At 39.4% G+C, this 16,175-nt stretch overlaps 1 protein-coding gene across 4 annotated transcripts in view; it reads left to right on the top strand.

The window, feature by feature from the left end:
- Positions 1-16,175, top strand: part of LOC134815366 (small ribosomal subunit protein bS16-like) — a 31,334-nt gene that overhangs the window by 11,859 nt on the left and 3,300 nt on the right. The window contains exons 2-9 of one of the 4 annotated variants that reach the window (XM_063823894.1): positions 4,814-4,888; positions 6,795-6,851; positions 9,750-9,818; positions 9,978-10,070; positions 11,634-11,753; positions 12,907-13,164; positions 15,333-15,494; positions 15,663-15,696. In XM_063823894.1, the coding sequence (XP_063679964.1) occupies positions 4,814-4,888; positions 6,795-6,851; positions 9,750-9,818; positions 9,978-10,070; positions 11,634-11,753; positions 12,907-13,164; positions 15,333-15,494; positions 15,663-15,680 (852 nt within the window). In that variant the 3' untranslated portion in view covers positions 15,681-15,696. Of the gene's footprint in view, positions 1-4,813; positions 4,889-6,150; positions 6,309-6,794; positions 6,852-9,749; positions 9,819-9,977; positions 10,071-11,633; positions 11,754-12,906; positions 13,165-15,332; positions 15,495-15,662; positions 15,697-16,175 lie in introns of those variants that run through there. The other 3 variants (XM_063823895.1, XM_063823897.1, XM_063823896.1) reach the window with 3 other exon arrangements.

Here is a 16,175-nt window from a genome sequence, read left to right as displayed (position 1 = left end):
TGTCAGAAGGATGCGGATGACGTCATGTCACACTATCCTTGCTTTTGATTGGAGAATCGCCACCCCACGTGACTAAATACTGGCTTCTCATTGGTTGGCGACAATAGGAAGGGTCGTACCGCAATTAAAATTGTTTGTTTTACTACCTACCTTGCCATTTTTCTCCCCCCAATCACAACCCTCTGTTCTGATCACATGACCAGGCAGACCAATGGAAGAGTGTCGTGTCAGAGGGTCCCGTTGCTCGCCGAGAACAGCTGTCTCAGGTTAAACCTACTCTCCTCTTTTCTCAGTTATTTGTGGGTGATGTGGGCGAGGACTGAACCACTTGTCCTTGTTAATTTGGTTTACATATGTCATTTTTAACTGATGTTCAACTTTTGTGGGCAGTTTTCATGAGTTTTGGCGGTTTTGTTTTTCCCAAGCTGTAAGTTGTTACACTTCTAATTTGAAATATTTAGTTCTGCGGTCAGACCTCTAGGCTAATTCTCTACAGACTGTATGCGCTATGATTTCATCCTTGTGAATGTAGCGCTCGTATTTAGAATTTAGATCATCACTAAGAATTTCGACCATTCGGCTGATGGATTCAGTATCAAGTGACAAAATTTTGATTTGCGAGTTATTCTGGCATATTCAGGTTACCCTCACATGTTCTAGTAGGTTGAAACATTCCGTGAAATGTTCGATATCGTCAAGTTCTTGATGTGAGAGTAGGGTTGAGGTCATGTAAGGCAGTTTGTGAGTCATCCTGTAAAAGTACCACTAGAGGAAGTTACCGCGGCAGTATCTTTGAACATATTCACAAGTATGGGTACCCGTGTATAATAACATATTATGTCTACCCTTAAATAATATTATTTTATTATATTACATTATATTATATATTATTTTAATATTATGTGTACGCCATCATCGAAGTCACGGGTGGGTCTCTATTTAACTTTGTGCTTTATTTAGCTTTGCGCTGTTTTCTGTGAGAGTTTAGCCGGACCAGGAGAAGGTCATTGACGCTAACTCTGGCCTCTCTGTTCGTTTGCCCCAAATTGTATATTATAACTTTATGAGCTAGACTCCACCAGCTGTGGCAACTGCACCTGTTGCCCTAGTTTAATATGTGTAATACCCATGAAGGGACCTCAGACCATACATTCACTATCTCTTATATATGTCCCCAGTCTCTCTTAATTAATATTCGTCCTCTTCGTTCGTGATTATACTCTTTCGAGTTAACTACCTCTAGTTAATTCTGGAAACATGGCTTTTATTTAGGTTTTATAGCCTATTTTAGTTCTATTTAGTTCATAGCTTTATTCTATTTTCTCGCGTGTAACAGTAAGGAAGAGTTACCAGATCATAGTTAGGTGTATAACATGAGACTGATAAGAATTAGACAGATTACCCTACTTTATTGTAAACCACTGCCCTCATTTCTTTTGTTGCAAATAACAGGTTTTATCTTGTAATCTTGTATCATGACTTCCAATGATAATCAGCTATGATGGTAACGTCTATTCGTGATTTATAATTCGAGACTGCTCATGTTACCTTGTCATTCGTTTGTCACTGTGTGAGAATGTCACTGTGTGAGAATGTCACTCTGTGTTTGTCACTATGCTCGTACGCCATTCTCAGAATTATAGTTCGGTAGATTCTTTGTTGAGGTCATTAAGTTTAGGTTTAAGTTTTATACGCTTTGAAGGTTTAAGAATTGTAATTTTATTGAAGCTGTCTATGTGTCATAATGGAAACATTCTCAAGATTCAAGGCTTCACTTTCATTAACGTTTATCAGAGCTAAAATAAGCTGTAAGTTTTTCAGCTTTGAAGGTTTTAGCGGCAGTTTATGCTCGTCTAACAGTCCAGAGGATGACAGTTGTTCGTGGTATTGGCTACTCTGTGCTGACCTGTTAAGAGCTGACCTTACGCTCTGCCCGCCTCATTTACAGTTCAACACATATGATATCACTTAGTTGTAGAGTGCGGCATAGATTTAATACTCGGCATTAGAGTAGCGTAACAGTTATGTAGACGTTGTCGTAGTATTATAATAGTAGTATTATAATAGTAGAATTATAATAGTAGTATTATAATAGTAGTATTATAATAGTAGAATAATACTAGTTTAGTAGGGATAGGTTTACAGTAGCATGGTGAATGGTCATAGTGTAATGTGTATTGAGATTACATAGTAGCATAATAGCAAAATATTGGTATTATAACGAATATAACGAGGTGTAACAGATCTCTGAATATTATACCCTAGTATTCTTTTATTTTACGCTTGTTTTCATTTGCACTAATAAATTGTCTCAACAGATTGTAGAGTAACACTGTTAACTGTAGACACAATATTAGTTGTATCGGAGAATACCACCAGGTAGCTTGATCCTCCCAGTCCTGATTCCTATAATTCTATCTCAATACAGATCAAATTATCGCTGCTCGGCAAATGTCGTCAAAAGTCGAACTAGCTTCATCCTCACCATGCATCTTAGTGAGGAATGCCATCTTAATTGTACGTGATTTTGTGAAGTTTAGAGCACGAAGAGCTAAGTGCCCAATCAATTTCAGGACAAAGGAGGCTAGTTGCATATCATGAGTAACCACCATTTATCTGGAATTCGAACTAAAATCGTTCTCTGGATGACAGTTAGCCCACAGTTAGCCATGCACTCCCATTCCGTAAATCTCTAAGTTTCCAATACAGTATGTGACATTTCATTACAGTTGGCGCCGTACTTGCCATTTGATCACGTTTTATTTTGATCATAACGACATACCGCGCCGGCCATATGGCATTGCTTGAGGGCGTAACTCATTCGCTGAGTAATAAGTTAGTGTTACGCATGGAACTACTTCAATGACTCTGCCGATTGCTTTGTCTGATAACTGGTAACCATTTGTACGTGACTTTTCGTTCGTGACTTTTCTAAATCGTGGACCACACAAACGAGGCTAATCGTTTTTGTGGGCATGTCGTTTGTCTCCCAACAGACTATGGTTATCTCAACATTGCGCGGGATATTCTCATCTCTCGACCAAGTAGCGTACCTTAATGAGTCATACTCACCTAATTTGCTTATGAATTCCTCATCAAATTGCCATAATTACACACACAAACTCACCACAATACTTTGATGAGGTCCAATTAGTTACACATTGCTCCCACTTGCCTCTCTTGATTGGGTCCACGTGCCTCTGTTACCAGCTTATTGTCCATATTTCCAGCTAATTGTACGTTAATTGAGTCTGATTGGACTGCTCAAATAGGACCATCACCTAGATCTTCCATCAGTTGGAAGTGTGGCAGATAGTAGGTAATTTATAGTGTTGTTTGAAGGTATGACGAGTTCTGGTAATTGTTACGGTGATATGTAACAATAGTATTATCCGACAAATTGTAACGGAGCCCTGATTTCGAGGATCAGTATCGAGCGCATATCTGCTAGTTTTGTTGTGTTTGTTCAGGTATTTTGCACGAGTATTTTAACAGTTTTTGGCCCAGCAATTCTATCCAGAGAATATCCTTGAAATAACCGCGTAGTGGCTGCCTGGCAGCCTTACATCTTGGCAGCATGGCAGATACTTAGCACTATGGTGACACTGAAATGTGCCTGTAAGGCGGATGTTCTGCTGGTGGATAACGTAAACATGAGAGCGTGGGAGAGGAGGATGTCCAATAATAATAATAATAATACCCCCTCACCAGCTCCACTGTTTGCATATTTTCATATCATTATTTTCATATTTTATATCATTACGAGAGAGCTGCCCTATCATCATCATTACATTCCGCCGGTCCCCCTAATATAAGCTGCTTGTCGATTGTTACTTATGATTCAGTTACACCGCCTCCAAATCACGAACGTTTCCTTTCTTCATACTGAGAGCTGCTTCGGTATTTGCGAGGTATTCGACCTGCTGCAGCCGTAGATTTCTAAAATCTCAGTATTTGTAACATTCCCAACATTTATATTATAAGTTATCAGAGTACTCGATTATAAGACAAATCACTGTTGTAATTTCTGAATAATTTCTACTAGAGTCCCTCATCTTACAATCAATTCTGGAAACATTCCAAAAGTTAAGAATGAGTAGTTGAAGAAGCAGCAGCCAGCAGCAGCTCTATAACAGAGAACTATTTTGTCGTATACAGTGTCAGCTATTTAGCTCCGGGTATTTTGAAGATCATGAGTTAAATATTTGCAATATTAAACCTCCCCATCAGTCCCGACTTATCTGCATTCCAGCGAGCATTCCAATATCAGGATGAAATACATTCTGATCCCCAGCAGCGGACCCTGTACTTAGTTTGTGCAGCTACAGCAACAGGATATTAGCCCCTCTTTGATTAGATTCTATTGTGCTTAGTTAGCTGGTCGGTTGTTTAACAGTTTCTCTTTATATTGTTTATATTGTCTCATCTTGTTTGTTTTATAACGTATAATGTGTGGGTGTGTGTGGGCGTGTAGCTAAGATATTCAATATTCATCTTGACGGGGATATGATCAGATATAGTCTAGGGTTGGGTTCAATCTACTTTTATAAATTTCGTTTTTCGATATTCCGCTTCTGGAATTCGTTTTCTTGGTATTTCAATAATTTGACGTTACATGAAATATTCATGATCACAAGCGCAATCTTTCAGAACTTAAGTATTTTTTGTGGTATTTTAACAATTCAAAGGATGCCGTTACAATGTTACATGTTATATTTATTATCGTATCAATTACCATGTATGTGATTCAATTTCTGAGCTGTTTTCTTAGAATAACTCCTCATATTTCAATACTTATTCGTTAAACATTTAGGAAGAAACAGAAGAAAACGAAAAAGAAACAACCCAAACACCAACAGCAGACAACAACAGAACATTTTCCAAAAAAGTAAGTTCTGCCTTGTTTATTTATATTTTTAGTTTTGATTCCTCAGACCCTAAACTTTTAACTTAAATCCTGACTCCACCACTTTTTTGTTGTCCTCTTTCTTTTTTTTTTAATTTCAGACTGACAATGTTGATATTATTTTCTAACCAACCAGACTCCAAGGGGACAGATTACCGACCAAACTACTTACCATTATCTTGATCGTTTTACACAGGTATCCGAATTAGCCATTCAGGGAATTTGAAATTATTGATATTCAGGGCATATTGGTAAAAGCGCCATATGCCTCTAATCTGACTACCTTACTTTGCATCGAGATTAGAATAAACTGTTCCTAAATTTATAACACATAATCTGATAGGGCCTAGCGGTAGTTATGAAGTATCTGATTTAAGATGAGGCCCCCTTAAACTGCACCATAGGTACTTGATAAGGCTCACAAATTTAGAGCCAGCGTCATGCTAAAAAGGGAAGGAAACATATCATACCTGTTTGTTTAAAAAACTGTAGTCGAATTTAAAATAAGGGTCAAGTGTCAATATTAAGCTGCAATTTCATTGGTGTGACCGAACCGAACTTTTCATTAAATTAGCCCTGCCTTCAGTTCATCTGACAAATTCAGCTTAAATTTCGGTCTGTGATTTTAAGAAAGATACGTTTTGTTATAAAAAAAGTTTTGTATTATATTTGAAAGCTGTGGGAGCTGTCATCAAGGATATCTGAAAGTATGAAAAGTATCTTCTTTTTTAATTGTGTGTTAATTCCTTTTAAAATTATATTGCACAAAATTAAACTGCACAAACGTGTTAAATATTACATGTTTTTTCAGCTGTTTGAAAGTTAAAATCACGACCAAAATGGCCGCTTATCAAACCGTTTAAAGATTAAGAACTGATTATGAGTCCAGGATAAAAGAGCTAATAATAACTCCGATAATGTTAATGAATGGAAATCTGGCGCCGGTGAACGTCTTAGAAAATGAGAAAACACTTCTTATCGCACCAGTTCTGGCTATGTTCACGATTGACCCAATTTTTCTAGACTTTTCTCGGTTTTTTCTAGATCCTACCATCTGCTATTCATTAACAAAAATGAAACAAAGGTCCTAAATGAAACCATCTGTGAACTACTGCTACTGATTCGTTCAGAACTACACCAATCAAACGACTCCCAGCACGGCCCTCGTGGTCAGCCACCTCCCACGAGGTCAGTCTCATGTTTAAAAGGGGGTATAATTTAATACCCTTATCAAATCCTGTCAGCGTTACATTTCACCTTGTACTCTGACCGGTGGCGGGTTCTCATTGGTTACGTCTGTGTCACGTGGTTCACTGATTTAGGTGATGAGATAACTACGGACGTTTTTAACGATCACTTTTCGTTTTTTGTGTGATTCTTCCGTCTCTCAAACCTTGGTCAGGTAATGATAGCGCCCTTATTGTTTAACCTTTTCAGTGTGTACTAGACTGACAGACTGACATTGAGTCATGGCTGTGGAATGTGGAGAGTAGACATATTGACCGACTCAATTTGTATAAGTGCCGACTGACATAAGATTATGGGAACATCAAAATCATTCAAATTGGTGTTGATTGACATCTTTATTTTGATATCTCTTTTTAAATCCGTTCTAAAATTGTGAGGATAGTATTTAAATTTCGATTCTAATCAGCCTGGCCAAGTTTTAATTTTGTTATAATGAAATTATTTTAAACTGACGAGTTACATTCCACACCTACAACTGACTATTACTGCTTATCTCTTGCGCGCAATTCCTTATCTTATCTTTTTAATCCCACTCGTTTAATAGTTGTTATCTTGGCATTTTAGCTGTAACTTTCGAGGCTGAAATTATAAATGAGAGTAAAATTTGTGGTTCAAACTTAACACCTTTCATCCTTTTCAGGTTAACAAGTCAATAAATAATCTCAGAAGTAGTTTCAGAAAAATAATGGGATCTAACGTAAGTGATTCCAGATTTATTGAGTAATTATTCATTGCTAATTGATCTAATTAAGTGATAATTTAACAGTAATTTGAATTTAACTACTGATAATTAAGTGATACTAGCTACTGAACGCCGATAGTTTTACAAGTGGCACGAATGAGAGAGTGAGATAATGGGGTGAGAATGAACTTGAGAAATAATTGCAACAGTGATAATTAAATATGCAAATTTGTGTATTTAATCATATTATATTTTCACATCAGAAAGAAAGAAATTGTGTGATTCGTGAGTTCCTCGCGCTAGTGTGTTGTTAAGATGGCGACTGTTGTGCTCCTTCAAACAGCAGTCAACATTGCGACATCACAGCAACATCCCACAAATTAATAATACTCCCTAATCTTAAAAGAAAAGAATGAAAATTGTGAGTTGACATGATGCGCCGTGCTAAGTTGTGTGCCTAGCCCTATGCGGCCCGAGTAGTACGCTCAGTACTGAATAGTCGTCTGCTCGTAGTCTCAGTTTTACAATTGATGAACGTATTCTCCTGTTGCACAGTAAAACCGGTGTGCGAGTTTCATTTAAAGTTTAAATATAATCTGTCTTCCCACGTGAATCAAACTCCTAATCCATTTGGACTTTGTTTGAGCGGCCGAAATTCTCGATTCCGTTTTAACAACCAGGACTAAGCCATATGATAGTGTTATAAAATACAAATGATAACATGTTATGTTTGAATGTTACATCATATTTATAATATTCAAGTTCCAACTTTTATATATAATATATGATTGATAAAGTTAAGCTAAAGATAACACGTTACTTCAAACTCCATAACCTGTCTCTCTCCACAATTGTATTAAAGATAACGAACAGAAGTAACCACATTAATTCTCTCTCACAACTCCAATAAAACACGTACCAGCTAATGTACTGGAACATTCCACAGTTTCTACTAGGTGTCCCACCTGCATATATAATGCGCCCCTGTTAACCAGGTGCCCCTGTAATGATAATACCTTCTAATTTGTACACTGTATTTACTCACCAGGGGAAATGGTTCTTTAAAACGGGGAGCCGTGCTAATTCTGGTGCGGCTGGGGTTGATGTGTACATTTTTTAGTGGTGTTCTCACAAATAGTTGACAAAAAAGCGTTGACTCTGCGATGGTTGAGATGGTCTGCTGGGAGGTTGATCAAATTGTGCTGGTCTCAAGGTCCGTGATAACAGAATTAGGTGGCAAATATACAGGCCCCTGTAAATGGTAGATAATGTTGCTTAACAGCAGCTGTTAAAACGGATATTTTGGCTATTTTACTCCCCCAAAATGCAACATACATAATATATTGACCGTTACTTTGCCTCTTGTTACAGTCTCTTTGTATAGAATTTAAAGGAATATTCCAGGAATTACCACTACTCTCCCCTGCCCAAGCTCATACCTGGCTATATTTACATGACCAGCTGGTTGCAGCAGAATCCTCTCTCTCACAGCCCGTGTAGTTATAGTACCCAGCCTCCTCTCTAGTCTCCACACGACCCCTACCATATGTGTGCCGTGTTTCACTCTAGTTACCAACAATAGCGTAGTAACCAACCTAGTTACCAACCTAGTTACCAACTTTACATCGTAGTTACCCAGTACCTGGCTCCGAGTTAGGCCTCCCCGTTTGTTACTCGCTCTCTGTGAGAGAGAAAGAGTTGATTTGTATCTCAGTTCCTGTCTCCACAAACTGCCCTTTACCGTAAATACCTCGGTTCTTGTTCGGTACTTGTCGTCATTTTCCGGTATTTCTTTATGATTTAATGCCGCACGGCGAATAAATGGCCCTCCTTAATTCCCCCGTGATCTCCATAACTTGTTGTGTATTAAGAGCTATAATAATAATAATGACTCACGACTAGATCTCTAGCTCGTTTAATTAGATATCCTTTTTATTTTCCATTTTTCTTGGACATGAATACTGAACTAGGGGTAAATACGCTTAGGGAGTAGGTATTTACAGCAGAGAGAAAGAGAGAACCCAGAAAAACGACTTGAGCCTTGAAAATGGTAAGATTTGATCGAGACGTCTGGTTGCAGTACTATTATATGATGAACATTATAATATCACGTCATTCTGTATATATATATCGCTCGTCTAATTGGCTTGTTTTGTACTCTAGACAATATAGATGAGCTGTAATAAGAATATTTTGTAAATCTGTAAAGTAAATAGTACAAATGTGAACTGATGCTCTAGGATCGGCTGGTCATTTTCTAATCTCGGGTTGGTACCGAGCGTGGATAAATTATACAATTTAAAGATCGAACTCCCGCGAGATGAAGTAAACTGATTTACTGTCTGTCATTAAAGAGTTCGCCGAGTCCAGTAAATGATCCTCAATTAGGTCAAATGGTTCTCCCATCTCTCTCTGACCTGACCTCGTTTCCAGAAAGCAGCCAACCCAGGCGTACCCCCTGAGTATCTGCTGCCGACAAATATGGTTACAAATACCAGGAGCATTGTTACCAAATGCCAATGTATCATTTAGTGGGAGACAGATCTACTGTAATGACATATGTGAAGGGTTGAAATATTAGGATGGGTTATTTTCATGCCAATTATCGTCTCTATTTGTCAGCAGCCAAACCCTTTATTACTTTGTAAACAAGTGATTAGTGCTAGTAAGGGTGATTTAGAGATAATACCTACTGTGAGCAGAGTGGGGGGGGATGGTCATTTAAGTGAACTCGTTAGTTAAATACACCAGAGTACACAACTTCTAATAGTTAAATCAGAGAGTGTTAAATTCAAGGATGAGAAAGAAATTGAATATTCATTAGAGTGAAAATGTCGTGTGTGCGGATAGGGCGCATGTTTCCGTACAAACCCAAAAAAAACCTCTGATGATTAACCCAAAGTTCCCTTACAGGCAGACGCAGCTGAAGCCGCACCAGAAGTAGCCCCAGAAGAGACCCCAGTAGAGGAAGCAGCCGCCGAGGTAAGAACTTCTGACTTTCCGAGAACTTGTGAAGTGTGTGATAAGTGCGGGCGTGTGTGTGAGTGAGTGATAAAGTGTGACTAGTGAATATGTGAGCAAGTGTGATAATCTATTGTTTTTTTTTTCTTTGTCCCCTGTACAGCCCGTTACTCGTACTAGGAAGTCAACACTGAAGACAAAGACTCCAAGAAGGATGAAGATCAGGAGAAAGTGGAGGAAGTAGTGGAAGAGGAGGCTGCCGCCCCCGAAGAAGTAGGTCCCCCACGTGTCACGTGATACCCCTGTCTGGATGACTCTGACAGCTGATTCATGGGTCCTGCTTTGCATGGCTCATCCAAGTTTCACCGTATGTGCAAGTATTTGGACGAAATTTGTGTATGAGATTATTTTGCGTTTGGAAAGAGGATTTTGCTCCGATATCGTCCAAATGTTTGCCAATACGGTAGCTTCCATCACGTATTGATCTCTGATTCTGATCTTCTTCAATGCTTTTCGGAGGCAGTTTGGTTAAAACCACAGATTTGTGTTTGTGTTCATATGTAACTAAGTGAAAAGCATCTAGATTCAACAGCATTTTATGATTTTGTTTTGGGTAGTGTGCACTTTGATTTGTGTGTGTTTATATTTCGGTTGAGATTACCAACTTTTTTCACAAAAACAACCGTCTTGTAGAAGAAAAGTAAGAAAAATGGTAAGAGTAAAGAGAAGAAGGCTAAAACGAAAGCCGTCAAGCCTAAGAAGGCCGACAAGCCTAAAAAAGCTAACAAGCCTATTAAAAATGGCAACAAGGAAGACATATTGGTTACTGACGTAAGACCTATGCTGACAATAAGTGCCCGTTTAAAAACTATGATTGTGCCGATAGTGAATATGTTGTGTTTATTAACATTGTGAATTTTCCCATTTTCAAGCAAAATTATCAAGCAATTTTCGTCGGTTGTCGCTCTTTTCAATAGAATTATTATAAGCAAGTATTTTTGAAAAGCTGTTTAAGCTCTGAGTATGTTTATTGTTCAGTGGTTACGTTAACGTCATGAAAGACACTGCAGTCATCAAGTTAGATTAATTTTCGGTTTCCGATTTGCAGTGAAATATGAATAAAACTCGTTTTGAATGATGTGTACTCGTTACATTACGTAGCTACACGTCCAACATTAAATCAGTGAGGATTTACTCCTGACTGAGCTGCTCTAAAAATGTGGGTTTCTGCAACAGTTCTTGCGAAATAGTGCATTAGTTTAGTGTGTTTAAATGGTGGATTGATTATGCAGATTCTAGTAATACCCTTTATATGGTAATGCACTCTCTTTTCATCCCTCGACAACTTACCAAGTTTGATCCCACTTCCCATCCCGGTCCCATTCTTAACGTATCCTAAAACCTAAACTTAACCCAATCCCCGACTAGTGACTGTATCCTCCTCCAAAACCGTATGACCTCAGTTTCTAGTCCAATAAAAGTGGATAAAATGAGATGAAATATCCGCTCTTAGTCAGCTTACATTATGGCACATGAAGTACCAGAATCATATTTTCCCCTTAACCTTTACCAGACCACCATTTAGACTAAACTTCATTTAACATTATTGTGATTTTGCGCTGAGAAGAAATACGGTACATCATTACTTAGACAACCTCTTGTGAATGTGAAAATAACGCTGTATATAATTTGTACTAACCTTCCTAACTATTAAACTGAAATATAAATTTTCCAGCACACACTTATTAACAGCCTAACACCGACTTATCATCTCTACACTGACAAGACCCACATTCCGCACATAGTTTTCGTTCCATTATCGCTAATCATTTTCAGGACGCTGAGGAGAAGCAGAGCGAAAAGGAAAAGGAGGATGAGCCCAAGGGAGAACCAGTGAAGAGACAGAGCACATTGTCTAAAATCAGGGATTCCTTCAGGAAAAAGAAGAAGACCAAGGTTTTTATTATTATATTATATATTATTTTATATTTCATTTATTGCGTCTTTTACCGACCTGTGTTTTCTCACGTAGCTGTCAAAGCTCGGATTTTTGAAAAGTCGTGTGGTGTAATAGTATATTTTTAGATATTATTTAATTATCTGAGAAGACTTACGGAATTCAACATATTTTTCTCAACACTTGGAATGTCTCTGTAATTTCAACTAAACGACTGTGTAGGGACAAAAGTAATATAATGGAGAGAGAGAGAGTACGTGACATTTTCCATCAAAAGTGTGGGTGTAGTAGAGTGATGAGTATTGAGTGTGTGTGTGTGTGTGTGTGTGTGTGTGTGTGTGTGTGTACATAACATTAAGGGTATATCACAATGGGTGTGTGCAGCATATGGGATTTCTTCATCCATTTCATGTCACCACCATTCCTGAGAACTCACAAACCTCAGCTCGTCATATTTCACAGTAACTCATAACATTCCGACTACATGGTTCTAATTTTAAATAAATCGCGGGAAATTATCTGCTACCAGTCACCTCTCCGAACTGCCACACTGCATCAACTAATTTAGTATGACCACATCAAATACGTCACACTACATGATATATCATCCAACCGTTCCAAGCAGTGGGAGAGACCCAAAAGTTATACTTTCTAACATATAGCTCTTCGTCGATTATTCCATATTTGGTGTGTCCCGATAAATTAAGTGGTTATCTAACCGTTCCGCGCGTACACCTCGAGATTAATAACTTACACTCACATTCTCTGTCATGCTTGGTATTTGAACATTGCATGTCATGCTGGGAGTTCGAGAGGAGACTAAATTGGAGTTCATTTCATTAGAATGGTAGGGTTTTCTCTTCTACTCAGGGAACACACTGTATGAGACAAAGTTCCCATTGTAGCGGTGAGAGTCAGAAGTGAGCGTAGTGTGGACTCTATAGTGTTACAGTGAGTAGTACAACTCAGCGAGTAGTCTACAACTACTCAGGTATATCAACTTATAGAAGTACTTGGAGAGAGGTGAGATTATTTGTGACTGACTCTATTAACGGATCTATTGGACATCTTGACCAGTGACCAGTGACCAGCTGGACACTCCTCAGACAACACCACATATCATTGTTCCCCTTCTAAATATCTCCACACCAGGAGCCAGCTGCTGCTGAAGAAGAAGCCCCCGCCGCTGAAGGTGACGCCCCTGCTGCTGAAGCCGAAGCCGAGGCACCCGCTGCCGAGGAGGCACCCGCCGCTGAGGAGGAACCTGCCGCCAAGAAACCAGGCTTCTTTGCCCGATTACTCGCCAGGTTCAGGAGGAAGAAAGCACCCAAGGCAGAAGCCGAAGAAGCTCCAGCCGCTGAAGAGGAAGCTGCTCCTGCCGCTGAGGAAGCTCCTGCTGCTGAGGAACCCGTGAGTTTTATAATCTCCGACTGACACTTCTGACTGGACAGATGACTGACTCTTCTAGAACAATATGATCGTTCTGAACGACAGTTCTAACTGACAATGACGGATACCCAACCCAGAAATTGTTACAAGTAACAATCCAATTGGTCGGAATAATTACCTGCTGATAAACTCCGCGAATTAGTTTGAACATTTGAAATGCTTCAACAGTCTGGACAATGTCACTCCCCCAAAACCTGTGATACCACCCTTACTATTACTAACGTCTAACATATCTCTACCTTTACAGCTGTTACTCTTTTATATCTCGTCTAGACTGATAATATATGTGACCCTTACTGTAACTCTTCTAAACAGTTAGTACAATAGAACAGTGGTCGCCAATATTTCCCTGGGTAAAACCATACACAAATGTGTCCCGGCAGCTGTCCCCCCGGTAAAGCCTTACACAATATACTCTGTTTTACCAGTCAGCATGGTCTGTATCATGTCCCTGATAACTCCTCCCCATCTGCCTGTCCTGGTATACCCCTATCTCTCTCTCTCTCTCTCTCTCTCTCTCTCTCTCTCTCTCTCTCTCTCTCTCTCTCTCTCTCTCTCTCTCTCTCTCTCTCTCTCTCTCTCTCTCTCTCTCTCTATCTCTCTCTGAAAACTTATAAGGTTCCACATATCCTCCGAACTTCATATCTCTTCTTTTTTTGTCCTGCATTTCTCCTTATTTGGAGATCGTAACTCTAAATATTATTAACTTGAAACAGTTATGTTGAGTGTTTTAAAATTATTCTGTTACTTCCAGACGATACTGCGCTGATTACTGCACATCTGATATATAGGCTTCCTTTTCAATGTGACATTGTTCAGTTTGGACTTGGTTCAACCAAAGGTTTCTGAAAGAGTTCATAGCATAACCCAAGGCAGATGGCTATTATTGGCGGTTGTAACTTTAAATATCATTAACTTGAAACAGTTATGTGGGTTTTAATGTTCAGTTTGGACTGGGTCCGCCCAAGGTTTTCAGAAAGAGTTCATAGCATAACCCAAAGTAGATGGTTATTTTTGTCAAGAAACAGCCAACACCCGTAATTAGGAGGGGTTATTTTTACCTGGCCTTGTTAAAACCTACCTACAGTAATTACTCTGGATATAATATCCCCAAATATAGCACTTTTATTCAACATGGACTAGATCACCGCCGGGTTTAATTTTACCCCTCCTACATTATACCTCTCTCTCTCCTCAACTGTGGGTGATTTAATCTGTTTGTTGGACTGTCAACTTCAGATTAGGAGTGGATCCCTCACTTAGTGTTGACAGATCTGAACTACCAGGGTTTCTCCTGATCCTGCTTCAGGAGCACGTCAAGCTTAGTTGGGAGGCGTCCTCGGAACTCTGGCTACAGTGTCATGTCAGCATATGATGTGAATACTGACAAGTGCTTGACAGGGTAAATTACTCCGTCAGGAGAGAGAAGGGATAGAGGGGATGGTTGAGATAGAGAGAGAGGGTGGCTGTTTTAAACTTATTATCCTGTCATTAGGTCACTGAATTCCATTGGTTGACGTTATCATATTAAACGAGACATTAGTCCGTATTACTCCGCTTCCTCCCTCACAAGAGCTCTATCTCTACACACACGGTTACTAATTAAACTAAGAATGTCTAACCCACTCTACATGCTACATATTATAATATACCTGTGTGTGTGTGTGTGCACTACGTGCACTGCCTACTCCTGCTGAGCAGGAGTAGGCAGTGCACGTAGTCCTAATAGTTCACCTGTCAACACCACCCCGACCACGCCCTTTCTACAACTTCCTGTAGTTCTCTTTATCATCTACTTCAACCTTCTTTTATCCTTTCAATTCCCGAATTAGAGTTGAATTATCGGCGATTAAAGTTTAGTACTTGGGACTGGGTTGAACCCAGCCAGGGGTATCTGTAATCTTGATAATAACGCATATTCCGATGTAATTGGGTTGATTGGTGTGACACAACAACGGACTTAACATCCGACTGACTGTCCATATTCTATTTAATGGTTACCCCTTATTTCTGGCGTACTAAGTTTCGTTTTGACAGCTGCCATCAATTATTCCCATACTTGAAGAAACTGCCCTCTTCGAATGAAACCCTCCTTCACTAGACCCCTCTTTGAATGAAACCCCTCACAGGTGCCAGATAATGAAGCTGCTGCTGAAGAAGCCGCCCCTGAGGAACCCGCCGCCGAGGAGCCAGTAAAAGCTGCCGAGCCAGTTGTAGAAGAAGCTAATGCAGATAGTAACGTAGTGATCGAGGCTAAAACGGAATCTCTGGTTGAGAATAATACAGCCGAGGTGGGTTTTTCTTCAGTTAAAAAGTGTTTTTTGCTTTTAAAACCCTCTTCAGTTTTGCCAGTGCAGTGATCGGTTAATATATTTCTCGCGTTTTGTCCGTGATTTTCGGAATTGTCCGTGAGACGGCACGTTTGAATATGTAATTTTAACATGGTAACATTTGTTCAGGCTGTAGCTGTCGCCTAAGTTCCCAGTTAACATGGTAAGTTTATCACCCATCTACCAACTCTAGCCGCTGATTCCGCATGTGCTGCTCATGATTTATACCATTTCGGAACACAATGATTGTTTCCTAATCTCCACACAAACAGTGCATGAATATCCCCATTATTACCCCATTATTCCCCCATTATTTGCACATTATCACAGTGCCACGTCTGCCACCTCGGACCTGTAGCCCCGGCTATTCTAAGTGCTCCCTCACTATACCGGAAGAGCACACATAATATGAGAATAAGGGGAGCGCGTGTGTAAGATTAGTGTGTACCTTACACACATACCTCTGTTATAATAGACTCTTAATAATGCTAATATGCATGTTTACCAAGTCGATATGTCTCGGCTCGATCACGTATAAACAGTACAGGGTCGTTATTCCACGACAAAGTATATATGATTGGAGTGAATATTCCAGAATATTGGTGGAATCTGGCAGAAGGCCAGGTACCCTTCGATATTATA

The sequence above is a fragment of the Bolinopsis microptera genome, chromosome 5 (genome assembly GCF_026151205.1).
Source record: "Bolinopsis microptera isolate Bmic1 chromosome 5, MBARI_Bmic_1.0, whole genome shotgun sequence".
In the NCBI taxonomy this organism is placed as follows: domain Eukaryota; kingdom Metazoa; phylum Ctenophora; class Tentaculata; order Lobata; family Bolinopsidae; genus Bolinopsis; species Bolinopsis microptera.
The sequence above is the reverse complement of the archived record's forward strand: the minus strand, read 5'-3'. Positions and strand labels throughout refer to the sequence as shown.